Below are 19,456 nucleotides of genomic sequence, written 5' to 3'. Positions count from 1 at the left end.
AGGAAAACCTAGGTAGTACCATTCAGGACATAGGCATGGGCAAAGACTTCATGTCTAAAACACCAAAAGCAACGGCAGCAAAAGCCAAAATTGACAAATGGGATCTCATTAAACTAAAGAGCTCCTGCACAGCAAAAGAAACTACCATCAGAGTGAACAGGCAACCTACAGAATGGGAGAAAATTTTTGCAATCTACTCATCTGACAAAGGGCTAATATCCAGAACCTACAAAAAACTCAAACAAATTTACAAGAAAAAAACAAACAACCCCATCAAAAAGTGGGCAAAGGATATGAACAGACATTTCTCAAAAGAAGACATTCATACAGCCAACAGACACATGAAAAAATGCTCATCATCACTGGCCATCAGAGAAATGCAAATCAAAACCACAATGAGATACCATCTCACACCAGTTAGAATGGTGATCATTAAAAAGTCAGGAAACAACAGGTGCTGGAGAGGATGTGGAGAAATAGGAACACTTTTACACTGTTGGTGGGATTGTAAACTAGTTCAACCATTATGGAAAACAGTATGGCAATTCCTCAAGGATCTAGAACTAGATGTACTATATGACCCAGCCGTCCCATTACTGGGTATATACCCAAAGGATTATAAATTATGCTGCTATAAAGACACATGCACACGTATGTTTATTGCAGCACTATTCACAATAGCAAAGACTTGGAATCAACCCAAATGTCCATCAGTGACAGATTGGATTAAGAAAATGTGGCACATATACACCATGGAATACTATGCAGCCATCAAAAAGGATGAGTTTGTGTCCTTTGTAGGGACATGGATGCAGCTGGAAACCATCATTCTCAGCAAACTATCACAAGAACAGAAAACTAAACACCGCATGTTCTCACTCATAGGTGGGAACTGAACAATGAGATCACTTGGACTCAGGAAGGGGAACATCACACACCGGGGCCTATCATGGGGAGGGGGGAGGGGGGAGGGATTGCATTGGGAGTTATACCTGATGTAAATGACGAGTTGATGGTTGCAGCACACCAACATGGCACAAGTATACATATGTAACAAACCTGCACGTTATGCACATGTACCCTACAACTTAAAGTATAATAATAATAAATAAATTAAAAAAAAAAAAAAAGAAAAGTTATACATGGTTCTTCCAGATTAAACTCAAAAATCAAAAGGCATTAAACATATATGACCAGCTGGAATTGCATTGAAACGATTGGTGCTTTTAGACCTACCCTTTGGCCACTGCTTGTATGATCAGTGATGCTCAGCCAAGCAGAAATTTGGACTTGAAACAGGTCAGCAAAAAGAAATATAATATAATTAGTAGTGACACTGGAGATTTAGCTGTTATTGTGAATGGAATAATGCCTTTTATATCATTAGCTATGAACTTATAATAAATATGACAGTAACCCACAGAGGTTACCATGGAAAGAGCCAAATTATTTAGTGGAAAAGATTTGAAAACTTTGAATCTTGATATTGAACAGTCACTTAATTTCTCTGAACTTTAGTGTTTTTGTATATTTGGATGAATTATATAAAATGTTAAGATAAAAAAGTCTTTATTACTTAAAAGTCATGGTTATTACTTACCTGGGTCAGTCATTATTTTGCCATTATTTGAATTGATATACAATTGTATAGCAAATTTTAAAAGAAATCAGGTGATGGTTACCAGAGGCTAGGAAGAATAGTCGGGAGGTAGAAATGAAGAGGGAATGGTTAATGGGAACAAAAATACAATTAAATAGAAGGAATAAGATTTAGTGATTGATAGCACAATAGGAGGACTTTAGTTAACAATAATTTATTGTATATTTCAAAACACCTGATAGGGTAGAATTGGAATGTTCCTAACACAAAAAAATGATGAATGCCTAAGGTGATAGATATCCCAATTACCCTGATTTATCATTACACATTGTGTACTAGCGTCAAAACATCACATTTACCCCATAATATGTACAACTATTATGTATCCACAATAAGTAAAAAGAAAAAAAAAAAGAAAAAGAAATATGGTTTCAAATTAGTATTCAATATAATAATAGTATATAATAAAGTACAAATATGTGTGTGTGTATATATATAGGTACAAATAAACCATCTCATATCAGATGCTCATCATTTAATGCCCTTTAATACAAATTTAAAGATAGGAAATCTTATCATACATTGGTTTATTTACCAAAAAATTTTAATTCATCGGTTTTCAATCAAGTTTGGGCCTGGTTTACATTTTGACAGTCTAAGTTTTTAAAATGTTGTTATATATTACTGTGAAGATAAATGTCCAAATGACTCAAATTATTACATAAAATTTAGTGAATGAAACTTCTATTTTTATTATAATTATTTTAATACAGGTATGAATATCACTGTCAATTGGCATCATACATTATTTAAGTGACCCTGTAAAAAGGAGACAAGATTTGAATGTCTGCATTTTTAGGTATAGATGATGGCTCTGAGATGATGACATCTGCAATATTTTAATTTTGCCAAAGCCAAAATCTAGCTTTTCTACTGACTTTTTTTGAGTTTGAGTAATAGCAGTAATTTATAGAAATTATTTGAACTCGAAATCTAACAGCATCTTTGACTTTGCTTGTAGATATTCCATATTCAACATGCTCCTAGGTTTTTCTTAATCAATCCTTAAAAAGGACCTTGGGACTAAATTATTTCAAGTTTAACAAAATATAACCTTTTCTTTTCAAAGTAAGGAATAGTGTCTTTATACATGATCATAAATAAAGATGACTTAAAATATATTTATTTTCCAAGTAGTTTTTGTTTTATTTAGTAATAAAGAATTTTTGGAGTTACGATTATAATATTAGAAGTTACTTTAATTTCTCAGGAGTTACTACTTCACAATGTACCCAGTGTCTTTTTTGTTATCTTTTGCACTCCTTTCTTATGATCTGTTAATAGCAAATTAGGTTCCTTCCATTTTCCACTTCCCACTTCCTGCTGCTCATTCTTGCCATGTAGCTCTGTAGCTAGAACATAGCTCAGATAGTTTACAATTGGAAATGAATGAAACACATATAATATGTTATCTTTCAACATCATATACCTGTTGCTTCTGTGTACTCAAGGACATGTCAATACAATAGATCACTAGGATGATACAATTTAGAAAAGAATGACATTAAAGCAAAACCATGAGTCAGACAGATAAGGTACTCAAAAGGTAAAATTCATTTTTAAGTCCTTTTCTTCTACCACTTTGGGGCAAACCACCCTTAGCCTTGTTTCCAGCAGTGTTATAAAAAATAAAAACAAAAATAAGGAGGAGAGCATAAATTAAAATTAAAACAGGGAAACTTTTAGTTAATCCGATAATTAAATGTTTCTTTATTCTTAACTTCAAAAATAGACATTGTTGTTTTGTGTGTATCTAGATGTTTAAATATTTGTAAACAAAAGAGCATATGTAAGAGATTATAAATATAACATGTAACATTAAGTCATATGCATATTTATATGTTACTTAAAATATATGAGATAAAACATGTTTTATTTGTACGTTTATTTGTACATTTGTACAAATGTATATATGGATGTAATAAGTAGTCCAAAGTAATGTTTTAATATCTGCATATTTCCATTCAGTTTATTTATTTGCTTGCATAGTTTTTAGGGGCTATCCGACTATAATTGTTTGTATTACTCATCAACATTGGTAACACACGAGCTTGGGAAATTTTTACCAGTTTTTTTTTAATTCAATGGTGCCTAGACAGCTCGAAAACATAAATATGCCCCAATTTTTTTGCCTATCATGCCCCTATCAGTCTACTCTTCAGGTTGGATAATTCTTCTAAATATAGATCTATATCTAGATCTAGCTACAAAGATAATTAACATATACTATATATATATGCAATGATCTCATATATAGATATGAATCATGTGCATTCTTTCTTCAACTTATTTAAACCTTGCATTGTTTTAATTTGAACAAATGTAACACAAATTATATAGGAATTTATATCATAACTTACAGTAATTATTTTTACTATTTTTTATATTTTTATTTGTGTTAATATTGTCCCCACATGTAAACTTTAAAAGTTCTTAATCACAGAGATTAAAGTATATTTTTAAATAATTGTAAGTTGCAATTAGTAAGTTGAGCAAGATATTAATCAAACTTTCAACTACTCAAAATAATTTATAATAAATATTTAATATGTTTTCTCCAAATGAAAATATAATTTGGAGTGATAAATGTCCAATAAATATGAATGCTAATTTTAAGCCCACAGTATAATTTTTAACATCAAACATTGTAGTTAAAAAAACAAATTAAATGCCTGATTCATTATAGATGATGTAATCATAATTGTTTATTTGATGCAAAGATGTCTTGCTCTCTAGACAAAAATTTTTACCAGTGAGATAAATTATTTATAAATAATTCAAGTATTAATTATAGTGGATTATAAATAATGACCTAAAAGCAATTCAACAGGTAATACAGAGTACCCTCTATGGTGATTAAGTTGATAGCAAAATAAGTCACTTAATATCTAGATAACTAAGAACCGCCCTGCCTGTATTTTGAAATCATTAAATATATATCCCTACAGTTCAACCCTTAATGTAGACATAAATATTTGAAACAGTTTTCCTTTTCTAAATAAAACAGAGACATAGTGTTAAATAGCAGTATGTGTGTGTCTGTATACATATAAAACATATATATATATTACATAATTACATATATATAATAATAAAGCAATGAGTGAAAAGCTATGGAGATTTATGATACTATGACAATTAAACTAGAGTTTCAAATCACTTTGAAGTTCCCATTAACTTCCTTGTCCATCCATAATTAATTGCTAAACTATATAGTACCTCTACCATGAGATAGGACAGCGGGACCACAACCCTCTGAAAACTTTGCTATTTGAAGTAAAGCTAGAGAATGGCAAGTATTTAGAAGATAAATGCAGTGTAGTTTTGGAGATCAGATGAGTTACAATGCTTTAGAAGGCTTGCAAACTCAAATGTCTACAGTGCTCAGTCAGTTGATATAAAAATATAGAAACATCTTAATAGATTTTTTTAAAAATGCAAAATAATAAGGAGTAATTGAAATTTTAAATTCGCCCTTGAAAAGCCCTTAGGTTTCATGAAAAGGCCTTCAAATTCAAGATTTCACAACTCTGTCTCAAGTAAATAAAGCCTGTTTCTGGGCTAGATTCACTCCATACACTGTCAGTTAAAGAAATTGCATAACGGGATACAGGGACCCTACTTATTGTAATACATGTCTCGTATGGTCCTTGTAAAACATATTTTAAATAGAGAAAAAATTTACGAATAGAATAAATTCCTAAATCCCATATGTTAAAGACCTAATATTTTAATGCATTTTCTTCAAAGTGTTTCTCCACACATCTTAAATAGTTGTCACAGCATTCCATATTCCTTCTGCAATGAAACAGTAGAGTTATTAAACATCTGTTTTTAACACCTATCTCATATTCAATTACATAGATAGGCAATACTTTGCCATTTCCCCCAACTGGCATTAAAATTTTTCAATATTTTAAATACTGAGTTCACCATGATGAACTTTCTTGCTTTGATTTTTTTTTCTTTTTTCTTTTCATAAAGATATATTTACAGTAAAATAATCAAGTTAAATTGTACGGACATTTTTAACGATCCTCCAAATTCCCAAATTATTCTCTAAAATGTGCATTATCGCTAAGAATTGACAGAATTGTCTCTTTCCCAGAATAACTTTGTCAAAATAACAATTATTTTTGAAGTCTTCGCTAATTTGCTAAAAGAAAATCATATAGTTACATCATACCATTATGACAGCGCTTGAATGACAAGGCTTTGCTGAAACAAAGTTTGGTATAAATAAAATGTTAATACTTTTGGCCTCGTCACTTCCCAGATGGCATCTCTGAAAAAAATCTTGAAATGTAAAGAAACCATATGACTAGATTCCAATTCTTTTTACAGGACATATGCTCTTTTCTGTTGACATATTTACATTTAGGTTGATAAAATTTCCCAGTGATGTCTAATCGTGGATTTGACAAACATGTTTATAAAAAGAAGTGATAAAAAAGTAATAGCTTTACTTTCACAATTTAGTACTAAAAACATTGATGCTTTAAGAAATTATAATATCACAAATAAAAATAACTGTTTTGAGTGTAGAAGACTTAAAATGCACATATGAAGAGATCAAGTCAATTGTTCTATTACTTTACTTTTTGTAGACCATTGATTTGCTTTCTGACTCAGCTTACTTTACCAGGTCTCACTGGGGCAAAATGTTGTAGAGTAAATTGTTCATGTTCTGGACTTTCTCATTCTAGCCAAGATAGAATTTTCCCTTTCATTGTTATATATCTTGGGAGTTAACAGGCATTCATAGCTGAATAATTATACCATGGCAGGCATATGATATCTGCATAAACTCAAATTAAGCTCCTATTAAAAACATAATCTACTTGAAGTTTGAACACACATGCTTTCTGTTTTCCTTGGATTCTACCATTAATTTTAATGATGACAAAAAGCAGATGAATTATGACCCCAATGTTTTTTGGAGGAACCCAGATAAATTCAGGTCCCTTAAATTTAAGAGGGCAAATCCTATTTAATCCAACTCTAAGGGTTCTGTGCATGTACATATTGTATTAGAATCGGAATGGGTAACATGATACTAACTTTTCACAAACTTGGAAACAAAGTGACTTTATATATTTTTGCAAATAAAGTAGAAAATATGTTAATTCATTCTATTTACCTTTACTATGTTAACAGTATAACTTGAAGACCATATTAAATACAACACTATCTGTCACGGTCAATTCAGTTCAGATGAATTCAAGGTCTAATACATGCTTGAACTAAAGGAACTGCAAAGGCATATTAAGAGATAGTATATATGGTATAACAACTCTTTATGTCTGAAGTGTATCAGTAAAGTAGCATAGTTGAGTAAATCAAGTATGAAAAAAAAAATCAGGTTTTTATGATCTCTCCACTAACTACTGTTCTGGAAATAGGTTATGTGGTTTTGCTACAAACCAGCTTGTGAAATTAATCATTACTTTACTTTGTCTCTGTCTCTGCTACTTTATCTACAACAGTGGAACAATCACACCATGTATTTCAAGGGGCATTATAAGGTAAAAAAGTAAATATCTACAAAGCACTTAAAAGATTGTTCTTGGCTGATCGCTGCCTAACAGTTATTAGCAATAATTATCCTAGAAAATGAATTATTCACATGCTATCTATCATAACAAAGTTACACCATAAGTGTACCGTAAGTGTATCTGTGGTAATAAATTATAATTAACTAAATTTCTATAGGTTTTACATATGCTTCCTTATGTTAATACATATTTTATTTCATTTAATCCTGGAATCGGTAGAGGATTTCCATTTCCTAGATAAGAATATTGACACTTCAAAGATATTTTTAAAACTTGTTTTAGAATATACAATCAATAATTTTACAATGAGGCAGAGATTCTAGATTTCATAGTCGATAAACCATAATATTTTTACTACATGCACCTTAAAGGTTAAGTAATGGGGAAATTCTTAGTCACAGAAAAGCCATATAATGCCTGGTGACCAATATCAAAGGTAAGATTTCTGCTACAATAGAGAAGTGCTTGAATGGACACAATAGAAGTTGAAGTCAATGGCCAGGCACAGTGGCTCCTTCCTGTAATCCCAGCACTTTGAGAGGCCAAGGTGGGCAGATCACTTGAGGTCAGGAGTTAGAGACCAGCCTGGACAACACGGTGAAACACCATCTCTACTGAAACTACAAAAATTAGCTGGGCAGTGACACATGCCTGTAATCACAGCTATTTGGGAGGCTGAGGCAGGAGAATCACTTGAACCCAACAGGCAAAGTTTGCAGTGAGGCAAGATCGCGCCACTGCACTCCAGCCTGGGTGATAGAGCCAGACTCTGTCGCAAAAAAAAAAAAAAAAACAACCTGTGACTCATGCCTGTAATCCCAGCACCTTGGGAGGCTGAAGTGGGTGGATCACCTGAGGTCAGGAGTTGGAGACCAGCCTGGCCAACATGGTGAAACCCCGTCTCTAGTAAAAACACAAAAAATTATCCTGGCATGGTGGCAGGTGCCTGTAATTCCAGCTACTTAGGAGGCTGAGGCAGAAGAATCACTTGAACCCGGGAGGTGGAGGTTGCAGTGAGCCAAGATCACCCCATTGCACTCCAGCCTGGGTAACAGCTACGTCTCAAAAAATAAAAATAAAAATAAAAAGTTGAGGTCAATGAGGGCAGAGACAAAGCATTCCTACTTAGATTCAGCCTGTACATCAACTTTCTGGGAATATTGTCTAGCTCGATAATAAATATGATCTTTCCTTCTATTTTAGATTCTAGTAGAGATTCTCTAGGAACAGAGGTTTTAATCAGTAAATAAATTCTAGCCTAGATATAACTAAAGATCAATCATACAGATTATACATGAATATTAAACTGGATCATATTTATATAGATGGAATAATTTTACTGTTTAATAGGTAAAATGCATTTTTTGTCAAAACAATTATTAAGCAATTATGGTTGCTTTGTAGTTGTGGTTGCTGAGATTTTTTTCTTAAAGTGTGGAGTTTTTGAAAAAATAGTGGTTGTTATTTGAGTAAGCAAAATAAGTATAATTAATGATTAAAACATTTTAGTTAGCAACTACATTTTAGATTTAAAACTACATATTATAATTATTATACATCTAAAGCTACTCAAAACTATTAATTAATATTAAAAAGTTAATATACTCAGACCCAAATTTCCTTATAGGTACACATCTTCCTTAAACTTTTATCTTTCACTGAAGTTCTTCTTTCAATTTATAATAGTAACTTATTTGCAGCAATTTATTGCTTTATTGAAGGGAAAGGTGAAATTCTAATGGAATATGGCTGTAAATCATAGCTAAATCTAAAGTAGGGTTAATATATTATAAACAAGGCAGAAAATTATACTTTCTTTTATTCGTGTGAGTTTATGTTTTAAATTCCTCAGCACTTGGTGACAGAGATCAGGGTTACATTTCTTTGCATCTTCCCACAATGTATATTGTTAAATAACTACTTCTGACAGACTAATTTTATGAAGCTTATAATTAGTAATTGCTTTCATATTCTTTTGAAGATCCAAGGACTCTTAATAGCTTGCAATTTTGAAATAACTACGGAAAGTAAGGAAATTTCATACAGGTCAGGAAACCAAGTTTAAGCAATTTCATTAGCAGAAGAATGAGGGCTGAGGTTCAATAATTGAATTTGTAAAAATAAGTGAATTCCATATAATAGTATGTAGACAGTGCAAAGGGAAAGGTATTTTAAAAATCTGGATAATCTCTGCATTTATTTACAAGGATGGAGACAAGGAATGAAACCAGACGTAAATGTAGATGTTCAGAGTGATATGACCTTAAAATTACACCGTGTTAGAAATGGAAAGACCTTTGCATAATTAATTTAGAACTTCTTACCATGACTACATAAAGTCCATAACTTTCTAAGATTGCTGATAAAACATATGTATGGTTTGCTTCATTTTTTAAGCTTTTTTAAAATAGCTTTTTTTAAGCCATAGCTTTGTTGGAATATCAAAGAGGATTCTGATGCTACAGATGTTGAGAAACATGAGTTAAAGAAGCTAAGTGACTTGACCAAGTTGCAGCATACAACACTTAATTATAAACGGCCGTAATGCATAAAAAGACCTAATTCTTCCCTTCCCAAGCTATGGCAAATCATTCTTTGCCCTCTACCAGGTTTGTGTGTCTCTAAATCGTCCCTGTCAGATTCATCATCATATTGCACCTCTTTGATGCTATTGTTCTGCAACTAAAATTATCACTGTGTCACTGGCACCTTCTGAATACAGACTAAATTGCTTATTTTGGCATAGAAAACTCTCCAAAGTTTGGTCCCCACATTTATTTTTCAGCTTCATCTTTTTAATGTATGTATATATTCTTCATTGTCCAAACTCAACTTTATGTTATTCTTCAAGTATGAATTGTATTTATTTTCTTTGGAAATTTTGCTGGTGCTATTTCCTCTGGATAGAATAATCTGTCTCCCTGCTTTCCTCTGCCCTCTCTCTGTGGATTCTATGGGCCTCCTACACTCATATCCAGTCCACACAGACACACACACCCACACCCACACACACACATCTTTCTACAAAATATATTTTCAATAATTCAATCAAATAAAGGTATTATTTATATACTAAAACAGAACATTCACTCCACTCATATTGAACTCTTATGGTTTCCAGTTTCTACTATTTTAGTGTGTTATGAATACTCGAAAATAAAATAGTTTTAGTGTATTATAAATATACTAAAATAAAATTGTTTCTACTATTTTAGCGTGTTATTTTGTGTAAATAATACTATGTTTGTGAATCCTGCATTTTTTATAGTGGTTAAAACCATGTTTTTGGAAAAAGATGTTATCAAGTTCTTATTCCCTCCATTATTAGCGTTGTGATTTTTTATTATATGCAAAATGTCTCAGTTTTCTCATCTGCAAAGCAGGTATTATAATAGTAGGGTTGTCATGAAGATTAAGTGAAATAATATATACATGAAGTTTTAAGGAAATGTTAACACTTAAATGAAAATAGCTAACAAATAATTTATAAACTCTATAATAGTGTACATAATGTATTATTGTTATATAATTTTTGTTCTACTCTGTGGTGTACTCCTTGAGATTTGCAACTACATCTTCCACCTCCATATTCCAAATACCTATATAAATCTTACATAGAAACAGCTCGATATGTATCTACTGAGTCATCAATATTTATATTAGTGCTTCAAAGACTTACATAAATTAATAAAACCTCAAAAACAAATACAATGGTGAAAATATCAGAAATCAATTATGTATTTCCATAAACAAAAAATTACATTTCACAAACCCAAGCAGTTTCTCTAGTTTGCTCCTCCACTTGCCTACATCCCAGAGCTGCCTGCAGTAATTTCTACTGAGCAAAAGAAGTCAGGAAAAAAACTACTGGAATGATGGGATACACAGGAGAGACATTACATTAATCAGAAATAAGTTTATGTTCCACAAATAAATAATTTGATAATTTTACCTATCAGTGAGGATGACCCTTTTGAGAGGGGTAACATTTATTGATTAGCTTAATATAAAAATCAGGTGAAGGCCGGGCGCGGTGGCTCAAGCCTGTAATCCCAGCACTTTGGGAGGCCGAGACGGGCGGATCACGAGGTCAGGAGATCGAGACCATCCTGGCTAATATGGTGAAACCCCGTCTCTACTAAAAAAATACAAAAAAAACTAGCCGGGCGAGGTGGCGGGCGCCTGTAGTCCCAGCTACTCAGGAGGCTGAGGCAGAAGAATGGCGTGAACCCGGGAGGCGGAGCTTGCAGTGAGCTGAGATCCGGCCACTGCACTCCAGCCTGGGCGACAGAGCGAGACTTCGTCTCAAAAAAAAAAAAAAAAAAAAAAAAAAAAAAAAAAAAAAAAAAAAAAAAAAATCAGGTGAAGAATTACAAGGCCCAGTGAAAATTAAAGAGGAGCAAGATTAGTATAAAGATAAAGGGACTTTAAACTATAGGTTTTATTTTTTAATCTTTTGTAACAAGAGTAGACTAATATTTGAAGTCTGTAAGCATCAATAATATATTAATAATAACACACGTACCACCAAGATGGTAAAGAGTATCGTATTTCCCAAAACTCACTTTAAAACTTGGTAATATTTGAATTTTGTAGGCTAACATCTCCCACACAATTGTGTTCACATCTGTGTCAGATCCTTAAATTATTAACTCCTGAAGGCGAAATTATTAGCTCCTGGGATGTGTCTTTGCTACTTTTTGTATGTAGTTTTTCCAGTCTCTTCCATCCAGTTACTAATTTTTTCACTCATTCATTGATTCTTTTATGAGCTTTAACTCAGTGCAAAGCTCTATATTTACGTTTGAAAGAAATGCAGTTAGATTTGTCCCTTACCTTTAAAAAAAATCTAATAAAAAAAAAGGAATACATGCATCACCAAATATCAAGTTTGAAGTTTAAAGAAAATAACAGAAGAAAGATGTGAATAGATTGCTATGCAAGTTCCAGAGATAATACATTTTTCTCTCCTGGGGAAAATAACTGGACATTTAATGTACTGTGCATCATGGCCTAATCTTTACATAATAGGTAAAATTTGTACCTGCTTAGATTAGGGAAAAGTGACTCCAAGTTCATGAAGAATGACATACAGGAAAAATAGAGTGAGTATTTGTTCATCTGTACTACCATTAAATATGACTTGGCATAACTCCTGGCCTAAAAAAACAACCCAAAAACTAAACTGATGTTTTCAGTGTGATCCCTCCTTGTAGATCTCATGGACTTTTTCTACTATGATTGTGATCTGATGTCAAAATTTCTCTTCCTGGAGGTCCTCTGACTGTGGACTCTCTATTGTGTGCTGTTAAGGGCATAGGATTCAGGATTTGGACACGTGTTGTTCAATGGAAATGTTCTGTATTTGCCTTTATCCATTATAGAAGCCACTAGCTGCATGTGACTATTGACATCTTGAAATGTGACTCATGAAGCTGGAGAATGGAATTTTTCTTTTTGATTAAAGTTAAATAACCACAAGCAACGTGTGACTGTAATATTGCACAGTGTATATCTAAAGTTGCCTTTTAAGGAAAAGTAAATTATGGATAAATTTGATCTGCAGAAGGATCTCTTTTGGTCAAAGTGCAATATGTCACAATATTTCCTCTGAGATCTTATTACACTCTTTATTTGCTGAAGCCAGTAGTTTCACCCTATATAGCTATTGCCTGTATACTATTGTTAATTGAAGTATGTGGAAAGGAAGACTAACCAATTATATCAGCAGGAATCTCTGAAGACTTCCAGGAAGTGACTTTTGAATTTAATCTCAAAGGAAAAGAAGGTCACCCTCAGGTTGGGGGCTGAGGATGAGTAAGAGCAGAATGAAGGGATCTCAGGCACAGATGAGAAAAGGATGGCATGACCAGGGGAATATTCAATAATTTAGTATAACTGGCATAGAAAGTGTCTTTTATGAGAAACAGAAAGGCAGGAAATACAATTTGAAAAAAATAATGATAATATGCATTCTTTCAATACTGTCCAACTATTAGTTTTCACATAATTTTATGCCATTTCCCACCTAAAATATTTATCCCATCACATATATAAAGGTTTCCTTTCTTTTCCTTTCCTTTCTTTTTCTTTTACAAACATCGTTTATGTTTTAATCATTAAATAAAACAACTAAAATTACAACTTTGTTACCTAAATTTATGACTTGGACAAGATTGAGATTTAGGAAATTTCTTGCCATGAAGTCACCAATGGTTTATAATTTATGAGACTTTGGATTAGACATTAGCACAGTTATTATTTCCTCTAATGCCTTACCTCACCACAGTCTAATCACATTCAGGAAATCCAAAAGACAAAGGGGAGAGAGTGGTCTTGAAAGCTAAAAACAGTCGTTGAAAACTGATGCAATCATGTAATAAAATATAGCACAAAACCTTATATGATATGCTCATAGCGTCTGCTAAAGCAATTAGAATCCGTGTAGCTAAAGTTTTATTCATGTATTTCTACAGTGAAAACTCTTTCAGCCCAAGTAAGACATATAAGCTATACAGTTTAATTGTAAACATTGGTCTTAGGATTTTCAGTCTTATTACTTGCATATGTGATCTATTTTACACTCTTCCAAAACAGAAATCCACTGGGTAGCAATCGGATTTTGAAAGTCCTTCCAAGTAAAGCTAGATAGTGGTCTCTGTGATATTTTTCATATGATAACAAAGGGTGTTAATATGTAATTGTATTAGCACTGTTCTTTCATGATAATTCAATACCTTCACACATCTAAATTAAGGTCTTGCTCATTAGATAACAGAAACAGCAATATAGTGTCTCTTTATATCAATGACATTAAATTTGTCAGATATATTAAAGAGGACACTGTTTTAATTGATGATTTTCACATGCATTCTATGTAATAATGTTGTAAATTTTAGAGATTCTCAAGAAAATATTTTAATGAATTGGCAGTTATATTCCTTTTGAAAGAATGTCACATATTAGAAAAATAATGTACTTTTTCTAATTTAAATTATTTTTTCCTGAAATGTTTTCAATTAGCTTCTCATCTACCTATAAGAAAGAAGAATTTTCAATGCATTGTGAAAGGTCGAAATATTTACGTATATTTCAAACACGCGTTATAATTAAGACTGATAAAAATATAGACTGGCATTTCCACTGTGACATAAGATATTTCAATCATAGTAGAACAGAATAAGTTTACTGTAACGACTATAACCAATGGTTAAGGGAAATTAATAAATCTGTTTCAAGGGCATACTAAATATTTTGTAGACATTATTACAAGAACTCTTCACTTCAACTATGGGATTTTCGTATCTGCTTATTACAGGAGTCTGAGTTTCAGAAGGGTGTAGGAACTTGCCTGAGGCACAGAGCTAATAAAAGGCATAGCCAGAGATAACACCCAGTTCTGCCCGATTTCAACATCCTTAAAGTCCATTATTACATGTAATGGGCGTGAATTCTACACTACAAACATGTGTAAGAAATGTCATTTTATCTCCCTATCCAAAAATCAAATTATATTTATTTCAGATCCTCATCTCACTAGACTGGAAAGGAAATTCAATTTATTTTGATTCTCTATGGAATCACGTAAGAATATAGAAGATTTACAGGGTAGATTCCCAGAAATTGGGGTAGGAGTTATATTAAAAGGAAACATATTATGTATCAGCAAAAGAGGTGACTAACTTAGTATTTATTTATGGGGTTGAACAAAAAGGAGGAAAGGAAAGGGATGCCAGCTTTGATTACCTGACACCATGACGAAGGATAGTTTTTCATCTTCTCTTGAACCATAACTGACACGCTTAACCTCTCTTCCTATGAGGTCTAATCCTTTACCTTGTAAATCAAATACTGCATGAAATTGGAAGTACTTCTCATCTACCTTGGCATTGTCTGATTAACTTGGACATATGATCCCAGACATAAAGTATCTTATGCTTTGAGGAGATAGCACCTCTGTCTGTATCAGTAGTGTAAAATATCTTCTCGAGTACAAGAAAAGATAATATTTATAGCAATAATTTCTACCACACTACCACTTCGTTGTGCTGCTTCTTTTAATCTGTAATATATAGTCACATATACACATTTTAATATTTTGTATGAACTGTGACAATAGGGTATATGTCTTTTATTATGTTTCCTTTTTACTATTTCCTAATTTTTAATCAAAACACACATATATCTGGGTATTTCTTTAATGATTCTTCTAAGTTTTTGAATAGAATATGTTGTTTCATATAATTTTAATATTTAAATGCCTACGATAAATTTGTATTTGTGAAAATGTTTGGAATTTAGTGATTTATATAAATGTCTTAATGTAATATTTCATATTATGTTAGGAAAGTTGAAAATAATGGCAACAACCTGTGTTAATTTTCATATTTGTTATACTGGTAATATTAACATTATTAATAGAATAGAAATGAAAAGCATTTTAAAAATTTTGCTGCTTTTAAAATGGTTCAAATAAATTATATAACCCTCCCAATTAACTTGTGATGTTAAATATCCTTATCTGCGCTGACATTTTAGGACTAGAGGCTCAGAGATATGAAACGGTGACCAGAAAACCAGAGCTAAGTCTGGTGCCTGGCTCATTGCGTTTTCCACTGTAACTTAGCACAATTCTGTGAAAGCCCATAAATTATTTCACAGTAGAGATTTTAGAACTAAGCTAAAGAAATATCATTAGTACGGGACAGCTAATTGCCAAATACAGAATAAATGCAAAGAAAGAAGAATAGAATTAGTAATTCTCATTCACGGTAATAAAAACAGAACACTTGGAATTTCTTCCTTTTTTAACTTTCGTCCTTAATTCAAATGAGTTTTAAGAGTAATAATTTGAAACCCTGCCATTAGTTCCATCAGAAATATTAAATGTTAAATAAAACGATCCTTATTGATCATAAAATGGACATCATTTACTCTCCCAAGATGGTAGAAAATACTTTTATGTGAATAGTAGAGAAATTGCCAAAAAATAAAAAGCTATTTTATTTCAGTCTGTGGATAACTTAATGTGCTACTGGAAAAAGCATACATATTCTTATCTAATTAATTCCCAGGGCACTTGGTTCTTAAAAGAATGCTCAGAAATGTCCCCAGATTTACTCCACTGTCACAAATAGATTGCAGTAGGTAGACACATTCTGACAACAGGGTCTCAAGCATGAATTAGTTATCTCCTTATCAAGATTTTTGATGTCATGCTTTCCTGCACATATTCTACCTTGAGACATGTGTATATTTTTTATATGTAGTCAAAAGTTTATTCCTGTTTCTGAGTACTTAGGGACCCAACAGAGCAGGCTTTCCCGTGGTAATAATGCGCTTGTTATTCCAATGACAGCACCTCCAGGCACGCTGCTCTCCTAACCTGGGATATTTCCCTCTTAGAGAAGTGAATGAGGCATTTCAGGCACTTCACCTGCTGCTGATGTAACTTAAAAATACACAAGAAGCATGTAGCCACCAAAGATGTACAAAGGACATAGTGGGGAAAATAAATTTGATGGCTATTTAGCATGTATTCCGGAAAGTACATACAGACAAGATTGTGTAATTTATTCTAGACAACTAGCGTAGTGAATTGCTATTTTTCTCTTCTACAAAGGAAGGAAATGAGTCATTTTATTTAAGTTTAACATTCTTTCCTCAAAAGCCATTATGATAGATCTTAACATACCTGTGTGATAAAATAATCACTCTCCTCTTATCATGACACATCCTGTTCTTTATCGTTCATTTACACATTATTACTTGTAACGTGCTAATTGCTACTAAATATCATTAAGCTAAGTAGATATTTGGCTAGCATTACCTACTTTCAATACACTTGATTTTTTTTGCCATCTTAGAAATTTGAACAAATAAAAATAACTCTTGTGTTGGACATGAATACTTGACATCTCTTTGATTAACTGATATGTTGAAAACACTCCCTTTTATATATAAAGGAAACCCTTTTCTCTTTTTTTTTTTAAATCTACAGGACAATATTTTTAAGCTGGAGAACTCACATTTTGAAAACGGCCGTGGGAAGAGTCCATATGACCCTAAGCTGCTGACAGCATCTCTTTTAATAGGTGCGTAGTCAACAATCAAACAGTGAGTTTTCTACAGATAACAGTTTCCATGTTCTTTTTTACCTACCAAGATTTTCCATTATTGAAATGATAATTGTTTTACAAGGCAATTAGTTGTGATATATTGAAATGTTTGAAAATGAAGAAGAAACACTAAATGGTATTTTCATTATTGCACCAACTATTCTGATTCTTTTAATTGAAATGGAATAGGATCTTCAAATGGCTCAATTACTGTTCATCCCCACTTGGTACAGTTGGCAAAGACCCATTGTGTTACCTTATGCTGGCTCATCCTAATATCATATTACATATACTGGCTAAGGGAAGATACATTCTGTATTCACCTTTATTGAAATTAGCTCTTCTTTTTGGAAAATCTAACAAAATATTTGATGTGACTTCCTCTATCCTTTTCTGTAACCACCTTCTTTTCTAGTTTTCTCCTCTTTTCATTTAGCATTGCTTATAAGTGGGGAATGCTTATAGTTCAAAATAATAGACGTAGATACAAATAAGATAAAACTTTAGTCTGTACTGAAAAACAAAGAATTTTTTCCAGACTCTTTTAACTACCTCTGTACTGGAGTTAACTAAATACACAAACAAAAAGTGGCAAATCATGAAGTAATTTTTAAAATTTTTGTTTTCTCTTTCTTTTATCATTTCTTTCTTTCTTTTTTATTTTGGAAATTTTGAGCATACCAACAACCTAAAACATAAAAAAATTCTGGGTCATGATTCTGTTCTTGAATGTATTTTTCTACATATATGTGTAGAAATTATGTACCTTTTTGTTTCCCTTTTCTGTAAAATATGCAAAAGAATTATTTAATAGCAAAACAAAATAATAATGAAACTTTTCAAATCTAAAATTTCTAATTAAATTTTAAATAATAAATATTGATTAAAAAATTAAATTTAAGTAATCTGATGTGTCATAAGTTTATAAAGTTTTCCATGTTTCTCTTCTTTTTTTTTCTACTCAGAAAAATAAACTCTAGTCATAGTGACTGCCATATTAACCATGAAGATATATATATTTTTTCTGTATTCTCTAGTGTTTTCTTTTATCACCATGTTTCACTGATCCTTATTCTATTAAGAAGAAATCCATTGTGGCATGAATTATCTCCTCTGTTGCTTTTCAAATGGGGACACTTTTAGTCCATTTCATGCATTTATGCAGCATTTTAACAAAAGTTTAAGACCTGAAGGAATGCAGCATACCTAGCACACTTAACAATTTTCCTATTTACGGATGGCCTAGTGATTATTTGTGGATGACTTCCTCAAAAACACATGCTGAAATTTGAACGTTCTTTTAAACAAAGGGTAGGAGTCATATTTTGTATGAACTTACAGCCTATACTTATTTAAATTGCACACTGAAAAAAGGATAGATATTCCTTAAAAAGCAGTGTGCTGAAGTGTGCCCAAAGCAGCTTTAATTTGTGCTGTGTTTCTCAGTAGGGACTTGCTTGATTATTTATTTTAATATTCCGCTAAGAAAGAATGATGACAAGTAGGTATTACATAGTTCATATGGTATGCAACCACCCAAAGTCCACAAAGAAAATGAAACTCCACAGTTCTAGTTTTATATTTGAATATCTTTGAAAAAGCCATATAGGTTTATGAAAAGGCAAAGAGAATGAGTGAAGTTCAGAAGGTCAAGAAGAGGATATGGCCAGAAAGAACAATAGGTGTTTCAGAAAAAGAACTTTCAGATGGAAGTGCAGACCTAACCTATCTAATATGGTAAAATGGTTTAGTAACTTTCAGAGGCATGTAGTGCTTATTGACAAGACCAAATAAATTAACTTCTGAATTCATTGATAGCAAGATACAGAAAAAGAAACAGGCCGTATTATACCTGGTAAAATCCTTCATACCTGAAACACCATTTTAATTCAACAGCTGTAACTCTCTGTGTTGAAGTTATTTGCTTTCTTTATAACTGTGCTATAAAGTTTTCCTCTTATGGTACATTTAATTCCCCTTGTTGGGTTTTCCTTGGCATTTTCTCTCATACTTCTCTAAAAAGAATGCTCACTAGTTTAATGGAGATTTTTAACATAAATATTTTCTACGGCACTTCCCAAACTCTTTTACATACAAGGGTAACAGCTGTCTCAGAAATAAAC

At 32.2% G+C, this 19,456-nt stretch overlaps 1 protein-coding gene across 1 annotated transcript in view; it reads left to right on the top strand.

Annotated features, from left to right (window-relative positions):
• SEMA3A (semaphorin 3A) overlaps positions 1–19,456 on the top strand; it is a 535,871-nt gene that overhangs the window by 429,742 nt on the left and 86,673 nt on the right. The window contains exon 8 of the mRNA XM_050785247.1: positions 17,216–17,309. Coding sequence (XP_050641204.1) covers positions 17,216–17,309 — 94 coding nt within the window. The remainder of the gene's footprint in view (positions 1–17,215; positions 17,310–19,456) is intronic.

This window comes from Macaca thibetana, chromosome 3 (genome assembly GCF_024542745.1).
Source record: "Macaca thibetana thibetana isolate TM-01 chromosome 3, ASM2454274v1, whole genome shotgun sequence".
Taxonomy (NCBI): domain Eukaryota; kingdom Metazoa; phylum Chordata; class Mammalia; order Primates; family Cercopithecidae; genus Macaca; species Macaca thibetana.
Note: the sequence above shows the minus strand (reverse complement) of the source record. Positions and strands in the feature narration are given on the sequence as shown.